This window comes from Microtus ochrogaster, chromosome 16 (assembly GCF_000317375.1).
Source record: "Microtus ochrogaster isolate Prairie Vole_2 chromosome 16, MicOch1.0, whole genome shotgun sequence".
NCBI classification, from domain to species: domain Eukaryota; kingdom Metazoa; phylum Chordata; class Mammalia; order Rodentia; family Cricetidae; genus Microtus; species Microtus ochrogaster.
The window spans coordinates 50,626,005-50,635,921 of record NC_022018.1 but is presented as its reverse complement, the minus strand read 5'-3'; the positions used below and the strand labels follow the sequence as shown (position 1 = coordinate 50,635,921).

The following is a 9,917-nucleotide window of genomic DNA, read 5'->3' as shown; positions in this document are numbered from 1 at the left end:
TCTCTTTCTCTCTCTCTCTCTCTCTCTCTCTCTCTCTCTCCTCTCCCCTCCTCTCATTTTCCTTCCCACACCCCACCCCACCCTGCATCCTCATCTGGGCTTTTCTCTGCCATACTTGCTCCTGAACGATCATTTGAATTCTGTTCCTGGCATTCAGCTCTTCAAAAGCTACTTGTTACATTCCCATTAGATTCTTAGATGTCCCCTATGTCAGGTGCTGGGAAGTGGGAGTGACTTTTGCCAGGACGGTTCTTCTGTCACCCAGCTCTTCCAAACATCCACATCACGTTTCCAGAGCATGGTCTGCATTTCCCACATGGCGTTCCTGTTCTTCCTCAGTGCAAAGCATCACCTGAAACCCCTTCGTCTTCATAACACACTATATTTGTGGACCACATTCAGTTCTGCAAAATGCTGAAGTTTGTAGCTATTTCCTGAGCCCTCTCCATTTCCAAAGAAACAGGATGGTCCTCTGTTTCTTTGGGGTTGGTTCCTTCATGGGTTTTGGTTTGCTCTATAAAAATTCACAGGTTGCCAGGGAGAGAGCAGGATGTTGAGTTCAGATCAAAGGGAAAGCAGGGTCAGTGGACTCAGCTGCTCTTAGTATTAGACCTGATATACACTTAGTGCAGGTAAGATATCTATAATTACCGTGACTAAATGAAGACAATCGAGCTTACATCAGGCAAGACAAATGTACCGTTTCTTGCATCAGCTCCTCTGTCCTTAGCTGTGAAGGCCACCCTAGTGGACTCTGACCCTCTGTTCATGGCTAACAAGGCAAGTGACACCCAAGGGGAAGCTTCCTCAGAGAACCAAATTCTAGCTAGGTCAGAGAGTCACGATCCTCCCTGTTCCCCTGCTCTGCCTCTTCTTCCCCTACCCACCTCTCTGTATGTGTGTGTCTCTATGGTCACAGGGTAAACACACTCAAGCATGTTGGACATTGTTAGCAGGATTAATTACTTTGAGATTTTTAATTCTTTTGTTTGTGTGTATGTGTATGCACGTATGGTGGATGACGATGGAGATCAGAAGAGGCCACTGGATACCGTGGAGCTGAAGATGCAGGTGGTTGTGAGCCAAACAATCTGGATGCTAGGAATCAAACTTCGGTCCTCTACAAGAACAGTTTGTGTTTTCTGAGCCATCTCTCCAGCCCCACTTTTCTAGATTCTTTTTGAGATTGATTCATTTCAAGAGGATTGATAGCTGTCAGTTCCAAGAGACAGGGCTGAGCCGCTCTGATGGATCACTTTTCTAGGGGCAGCTTTCTTCTTCCCGCTTCTTAAGAATAAGTCACACCAGCTGTGGTGACTCACATCTGTAAGCCCAGCACTTGAGAGGCTCAGGTAGGAGGGTTGCTGGCAATCTGAGGCCAGCCTAAGCTACATGGTGAGTTCCTGGCCAGCCTGAGACTACATGGGGGTGGGGGGTGGGGTGTCAGAAAGTTAAAAAGTGAAGGATTCTGCTCAAAAGATTACTTTATTGTTTCTTTTGCTTATTTAAAAAAATTTTTTGAAGATAAGTTCTCAAGATGAAACCAAGGCTATCCTCAAACTCATATGTAGCCTAGGCTGGCCTAGAATCCAGGCCTCCCAGCTTCTAAGATTTTGGATGTGTATCCCCACTCCTAGTATACTTCTGCCATTTCTCTTCCTATATATCTGACTCACTGACAACACTCAGCCTCCTCAGCTCCAGGCATCACTCAGCACAGATGCTGTATATAGCTTTCACCATAGCCACCATGGCTGACAATCAGTCCCTCTCTCTACTTCCTCGGTGTGCAAGTGGAGCCATCAGTCTCCCTCATCACCCCATACCAGGCCCAGACCTGCTTCATCAGCGTCACAGCCTACTTCTGCACTAACACGTGGCTGGGAAGCTGTGTCACCCACTCTTCGGGGCACCCACTCACAGACCATCCACAGCACCGGTGGTTAATGCTGTCTTTATAGAGCTTTGATGGTCCATCACCTCAAACTCACCTGTAGCCTAGTCTCATTACTCCATCAAACCAGATGAAAGGGATTCTGCTCTGCCCCTCCTCCTATGCATGTCTCTAGTGGTGTGATGGTCATGTGTGACAGTTGTTCATTGTCAGCATCCCAACCCAACAGCAGACCTACCGAGTCAAGCTGTGGGTGGAATTCAAGCATCTTTCCTTCTAGCATGTGTCTTGGTGTTTTTGAACCCCAGCCTGGTCTGGGAACCCCTGCCCCTGAGTACACAGTAGATTGGTAATCCTTCAGGAACCATCTGGGCAAGGTCGCCAGGTCCCTTAGGACCATATCAGCCTCTGTGTGTCCTGTGGTGTCTTCATGACTGACCTACCCTGGGAGAAGGCTTCAGCTTGATTCTTCTCTTTACTATTTCCTAGCTTTGGTGGGGGAACCAAGGGACATAATTTGTTCCATACATTTCTTGCTTTTAAATAAGAACCCCTGGAGGCTGGAGAGGTGGCTGTGGAGTTAGGAACACATCCTGCTCTTCCAGAGGACCTAAGTTCACTTCCCCGTATCCATGTCAGAAGGCTCCCAATTGCTACAGCTCCAGCTCCAAGGGTATCAGAACCTTTGGCCTCCCTGGACACCAGCACTCACGTGCACATATACCCCTCCCCAAATACACAGACACATAATTATACATAATTAAAATAATAAATCTTTCAAAGAACCCCTACATAGTTGCATGTATATGGTGGTACACAGACATCCATGCATATAAAATACCCACCCATAAAATAAACCTTGCCTGGCATGCACAAAGCCCATGTGCCCACCCTCATCATGCCATCAACTTATGTGGTGTTGCAGGCCTATAATCCCAGCACTTAGAAAGTGGAAGCAGGAGGATCAGAAAGTCAAGGTCAGCCTTGGCTACTTAGTGAATCTGAGGCCAACCTAGGGCACAAGAACCAGGTCATCTTAGTTCTGTTCTGTTGCTGTGAAGAGACACCATGACCAAGGCAGCTTATAAATGCGACATTGAATTGGGGGCTGGCTTATAGTTTCAGAGGCTTGGTCTATGACCATCATGGTGGGGAACATGGTAGCATCACTAGAACAGTAGCTGACAGCCCACATCCTGGTCTTTAGGAGGGAGGGAGGGAGGGAGAGAGAGAGAGAGAGAGAGAGAGAGAGAGAGAGAGAGAGAGAGAGAGAGAGAGAAGAGGGGGGCAGAGAGACCGACCGGACCTAGCTGTGCCTGGCATGGACTTTGGAAACATCAAAGCCCACCCCCAGTGACTTATCTCCTCTAACAAGGCCACACCTCCTATTGCTTCCCATATAATTCCACCAACTGGGGACCAGTGCTTGAATCTGTGAGCCCCAGGAGACCCGTTCTCATTGAAACCACCGTACAGGTTTATATGGTTACTAGGAGAATTTCACTGCAGGTCGTAGTGTAGTAGTGTATATGGTAGATGCTGGCTTCCTTCATTGCTTTTTGTCCCTTCCAGACTCTGTCTGTATAGAGAAATGAAACCTACTTTTTTTGTGCTCTTTCTAGCTATGCAGATGTAATACTGTCCCTACTGAACAAAGGATTTCACTACCTCGTGGCCATCCTTTCTTATGATCCAACTAAACATGCAGGTAAGCCACACTTGTCTTGTCTGCTTTGTTCCCTGATTTAATTCTATTATTATTTCTTCTTCCCCATCTTATCTCATAGGATGTGTACTGCTTGTGTGTGTGAAGATAATTCTGGGATAATGAGAACAGTAAACCTTTGTGCTCTTCCACACTGTCCTTGTTTTCTTATATTCCTTTCTTGTTTGGTTCATCAGTCATAGTTCAAACCGGAGAAGGGGGAAATGGATGATCCTAATGTAAAGAGATAGCTCAAGAGTCCCGGAGTAGAAGAAAGAAATGTGGATGTCCTGCCATGGGCACTGTGTTATTGCCCTGCCATGGACATTGCTTGGTTGCCCTGCTATGATGGGCATTGCATGACTGTGCTGCCCCCAGAGGTGGCGTTGCATGAAGCAAATGTTGATACACACTCAGATGCATCCCCACAGGAATTCAAACGGAAGGGGAAGAGGCATGAGAAACTGTGGGGTTGTGGGGAAATCTCTCAAATGGTGTGCTTTTGTTTTGTTTTGGCAACAAAGTCTTACTTTAAAGCCCAGCCTGATCTAGAACTTACTATGTAGCCTAGGCTAGGCTCAAACTCAAGATCTCTGTGCTTCAGTCTCCCAAGTGCCTGGACTGTAGACATGGGCCACCACTCCTAGCTAACCTTAGGTTTTATCTATCGGATGCTACTACCGTCTCTCTGATTTTGTTTGTTTTGTGTAACATTTGGCATCACTGAGGATCAAACCCAGGGCATTGTCAGTGCTAGGCAAGCCCGTTCTCACTGAGCTTCCTCCCTGGCCTGATTATTTTCAGTCTCTGGAAATGATGGTTCCTCTGACTCATTGTAGGCAGAGTTTTCCTTCCCCCCCAGTCATTCTCAAATAATCACTCAGAGGCTTGATATTAATTACAAATGTTCGGCCAGTAGCTCAGGCTTATAACTAACTAGCACTTAATTTTATCCCATATTCCTTATTTATGCTCTGCCACATAGTGGTACCTTTATTAGCATGGCACATTCATCTCCTGCTCCCTCTGTGTCTCCTGGTGACTCCAGACTCTGCCTTTCTTCCTCCCAGCATTCTCCTGCTGTGAGATAATGCTCTTGTACACTGTAAAGATTTGTTACTCATAATAGTTTAGTAAAATGCTGATTGGCCAGCAGCCAGGCAGGAAGTACAGGTGGGATGACCAGTCTAAGAGAATTCTGGGAAGAGGAGAGGCAGAGAGTCAGTCACCAGCCAGAGGCAGAGGAAGAAAAAAGAGAATGCATTGCTGAGAAAAGTTACCAAGCCACATGGCTAAATATAGACAAGAATTATGGGTTAATTTAAGTTGTAAGAGCGAGTTAATAATAAGCCTGAGCTGATAGGCCAAATAGTATATAGTTAATATAAACCTCTGTGTGTTTCTTTGGGACTGAATGACTGCAGGACTGGGAGGGATAGAAACTTCCATCTACATTCTCCTAGTCTGGCTCTCCTGCCTAACCTTATTCTGTTCAACTATTGACCAGTCAGCTTCTTTATTAAACCAATCACAGTGACATTTATTCACACAGTGTAAAGGAACATTCCACAGCAACTCATTTTGTTGCATTGGGAGTAAGCTTTCTCAGCACTAGGGATGGACACCAGGGCCTTACAGGTACCAGGCAAGTGCTGTCCCACTGAGGATGGACACCAGGGCCTTACAGGTACCAGGCAAGTGCTGTCCCACTGAGGATGGACCCTAGGACCTTACAGGTACCAGGCAAGTGCTATCCCACTGAGCCACCTCCCAGCCCTGGACACTGCATCTTAGTGTTTGCCTTGGGCAGGCTTGTATTTTCATGAAGGAGTTACAATCAAGTATTTAAACTTTTAATTTGTAAGACTCCTGGTGGTTTTCTTGTTGAGGGAGAAAGATGTTTGTTGGGTGGTTGGCTGGTTGATTGTTTTTGAGGCAGTGTCTCATGATGAAGCCCACGCTGGTCTCAAACTCAGTATCCTTCTCCCTCCACCTCCTGAGTGCTGGAACCATAGCTGGTTCACTGGGGTTGTTTGTTGGTTTTTGAGAGGGGGCAGTTTCATGTAGCCTAGGCTGGCCTTGAACTCTTGATCCTGACACCCTAACTTCCTAAACTTTGGGATTACAGGTATGAGCTAGTATGTCTGGCATTGTTTGATTTTTTAGTTGAGCTTTTTTTTTAAGTACCCCATTTTATTAATATTTATGTGTGGAAGTCTATTTGAAAACCTTGGGTCTAAAAAAGACTTGGTGTCTGTAATTATGTCTGAGGCAGTCAGAAGGAAGGAGAAGTCAGTGGAGGCTGAAGTGAGCTCTGCTCATCTTGTTTAAGTTCTGCTCATGAGCAGGAGGCCCAGGGAAGGCACCATGGGAAGCAGCACAGCTTTAAAGGACAGGGAAGATGCTGCAAGTCCCTGTCCCACAGCCGAGTGGGCGGGATGTAGTGTCAAAGTGCTGAAATCAACAGCCTGGAAGGCAAAGGACACCTAGAGGAACCTGTCAATGGACTCCACTCTGATCTCTGATATGAGAAATACAAAAGCCAGGTCGGGGGAACAGGAATGTAGCTGAGTTGGTAGAGTGCCTGCAGGAAGCCTCTGGACTGATCCCCAGCACTGTGTAAACCAGATGTAGCAGTACATGCCTTGGGAGATAGAGGTTGGGGGTCAGAAGCTCAACGTCATCCTTGGCTCCACAGTGAGTTCGAGGCCTGCTTGAACTACATAAGACCCTATATCTTTAAAACACACACACACACACACACGCACACACGCACGCACACACGTACACGCACACTAGAAAGTCCTGCTACATGCTCACCTCTCTGGATTTCTGAGTAGTTTATAGAATAAGTCTCTATAACATGACTGAAATTAAACTGAGAGGTGAACCCCACGCATGTGTTTGTTTTCAGAATTAGAGTTGGAGAGATAAACTATTCTTCACCAGACTCTTTTTCTCTTAGGCCCGCCATTTTATGTTCCAGACACTGAACTTAAAAGGTTATTTGGTAAGTTAACATTCCTCTTTAATACCCATGCCGTGTGTGTGTGTGTGTGTGTGTGTGTGTGTGTGTGTGTGTGTGTGTAGCGTGTGGCATGTAGAGGTCACAAGACAAACTTGCAGAAAGTCGGTTCTTCCACCTTGTGGATTTGGGGGATTGTCTCCGGATGTCAGGCAGGCTTGCAGACACCCTACCAGGGGTTAGGAGTTATGCACTCCTTTCTCCCCCACCCACCCTGTCTCTGTGTAGCTCTGACTGTCCTAGAACTCACACTGTAATCCAGGCTGGCCTTGAACCCAAGAGACCCTCCTGCTTCTGCCCCCTGAGTGCTGGGTTAAAGGAGTGATGCTCTTTATATTTTTTTAAGGTTTTTTATTATTTTAATTATGTGTATGTGTATATGTGTCTTTATGGATATGTGCACATGTCTAGAGAGGCCAGAAGTATCAGAGCCCCAGGTATTGGAGGGATAGGCAATGTGTGCAAACTGGGGTCTTCTACAAGAGGTAAAGCGCTGTGAGTGCTGAGCCATCTCCAGCCCCAATTATGTTCTTTGTAAATAAAGTCAGTAAATCAAGGGTGGTGGACACAACTGTAATCCCAGACCGCAAGTAGCTAAATCAAGAGGAGAAAGTTCCAGGCCAGCCTGAGTCTAGATCAAAGAGAAATGCCTGTCTGAAAAATAGAATTAAATAAAAGTAAACCAAGCAATTAAACAGTCAACTGTTCGGTCGCTAGTGAACTATCAGTATATGCAATTAAAGCATATAAAATGTAAAAAGCAGAGGCTATGATACGAAAGACTGTTTTATCCTAGAAAAGGGACTAATATGGGCCCTTTTATCTGTGTGCTTTATAATAAAGACGCCACCTGTGGTCCTAGCTTTTGGGAGGCTGGTGCTGGAGCATCAGAAGTTCAAGGCAACCCTTAGCTACAAAACAAATTCAAGGCCAGCTTCATTTTCAGAGGGCTGGGAAGATAACTCAGTCTGTGCAGTGCCTGCCAGGCAAGCAGGAAGGACCTGCGTTTGGATCCCCAGCACCCACATCAAAACCAGACCTGGTCGTTCATGCCTGTGACCCTAGCAGCTGCGATGGAGGGGGCGCAGGCAGATTCCAGAGCTCTGGGATCACTGAGAAATCCTGCCTCAAAAGATAAAGTAGAGAGTATACAGAAGATGCCAGATATCAGTGACCCCCGTACACATGCTTGTGCGCATGCACGCACACAAATACGCACAAATGCACAAAAAGATAAAGATTTTTAGCCACAAAATCCTCCAGAGATTTTGTAGAGGCATTCCTGATGTCCTTCACAATGTTTTATTTAACTTGTTACCTTTCTGACTTCAGGTACGAAGTGCAGCATTCAGTTCCTTGAGGAGGCTGATGCTTTGGAAGAACGACACAAAGCTTGGGGACTTGATTACATTTTTGAAAAATTGTATCTCCTTACAGAAAAGTAAAACACAGCTGCTGCTGGTGGGTGCGCATGCCTTTAATCCCAGCATGCGGGAGGCAGGGGCAGGTGGATCTCTGTAAATTCCAGGCCAGCCTGGTGTATAAACTCCAGGGCAGCCTGGCCTATGCGGAGAAACTCTGTCTTAGAAAAAAACAAGCAAAACAAAAATAATCAATCCTTGTATGAGTTTTTGAAAAATAAAAGATTATGTTAATGCTTGAAAGTATAAGCACTTGGAATTTTCTTATGCAGTGTACAGATCTTTGCTCGTGGCTTTTTAAGTGAAGTCACACATTAAATACCTGTGACTTTTTTATAGTCAGCATGTATTACTTCTATAATGAAAAATCAAAAATCTAATGCCTGTAACTTTAAACAACAAATAAAAATATATATTATGTATGAAAACAAAAGTCACTGAGGAAATGTAAGATCGTAGTATTATTTGGGGTAGTCTAAATTGTTTTATTAAAAATTGTACTTTACTATAAATCCTAATCTACTTAGGTCCTGGGATCCCAGCTTCACATATTCCCCCCCTTGAATAATTTTATATATAACAGAATCAAGAAACAACAAAGAGGGGGCTGGAGAGATGGCTCAGTGGTTAAGAGCACTGGCTGCTCTTCCAGAGGTCCTGAGTTCAATTCCCAGCAACCACATGGTGGCTCACAACCATCTGTAAAAGAGGTCTGGCGACCTCTTCTGGCCTTCAGGCATACAGACAGGATATTGTATACATAATAAATAAATAAATATTTTTAAAAAAAAGGAAAAAAAAAGAAACAACAAAGAACAATTTTAAACCAACCTATATGGGAAAAGTATTTTCTCCAAATTGTAAGAATAAATAAAACCTTAAAAAAAATTCTGAGTTTGGCATTTTTTTTTCTTTTAATTTAGTCTTACTTAAATGGGTGGCACAAGGCTATGTATTGTGCAAGTTTAGGTTCAGAATTTGTCAGTTTTTATCAACAATCACATTTTGCTAACTTACATATCACTCTGTATATCCATGCCTCCTAACTCATAAGTGGTTTATATTTCTAACTCGTGTTAATACAGTAATGTGTATTAATATAGTAATGTGTATTTTAGAAAATAGTTTACTGTGTATCTGTGGGAATATTTGTGCGAGTCCTAAGTGATGGTTGTTATTGGGAACACCATTAATATTAATATTGTATATCTTCTCCATAGAGATTGTCTTTTAAAATTTAAACCTGGGGCTGGAGAGAAAGCTTATGGCTAAGAGCACTTGGCACTCTTGCAGAGGACAGGGGTTTGGCTCCCAGCATGCATATGGCAGTCACTACTGCCTATTACTACCTCTGTGGAGACAGCACTCTCTTCCTGCTCTGGTGGGCACCAAGCATGCACGTGGTGCAATATATACATGCAGGCAAACTACTCAACACAGAAAAATATATTTTATTTTATATTATTGTCAATCACTGAGGTTTTATTGAGTTCCCAGGGCTCTCCAAAACTATCAGTAGGGGAGTAGAGTTTCACTACTGCTGATTTTTCTGGAACATTCAGATTTTTATGCTCCTGAATTTGACAACTGTTCACATTCGATCTGTCATTTCTTCACTCCCACAAGGCTCAAGAGAAATGGCTTCAGTTTGGCCTGGCCTTTTGGCATTTAATTTCCTTAAGCCTTCTTTCCCTCATCTTTTTCTGCGAGGCAGTCACGTCTTGCTTCTTCTGTAGCTGGGTCAGGACTCAAAAATATATTTTAAATATTAAACTTTGTGTAAACTTCTCAATGTTGACCTCACACCCTCTATGACAACATTGGAGATGCTGTCCTTGGATATCTTTTTTTTTTTTTTTTTTTTTTTTTTTT

At 44.3% G+C, this 9,917-nt stretch overlaps 1 protein-coding gene across 1 annotated transcript in view; it reads left to right on the top strand.

Moving 5' to 3' along the window:
* Tpmt (thiopurine S-methyltransferase) overlaps positions 1 to 8,647 on the top strand; it is a 21,848-nt gene extending 13,201 nt beyond the window's left edge. The window contains exons 7-9 of the mRNA XM_013349091.2: positions 3,517 to 3,602; positions 6,565 to 6,609; positions 7,957 to 8,647. Coding sequence (XP_013204545.1) covers positions 3,517 to 3,602; positions 6,565 to 6,609; positions 7,957 to 8,069 — 244 coding nt within the window. The 3' untranslated portion in view covers positions 8,070 to 8,647. The remainder of the gene's footprint in view (positions 1 to 3,516; positions 3,603 to 6,564; positions 6,610 to 7,956) is intronic.
* Positions 8,648 to 9,917: the final 1,270 nt, after the last annotated feature.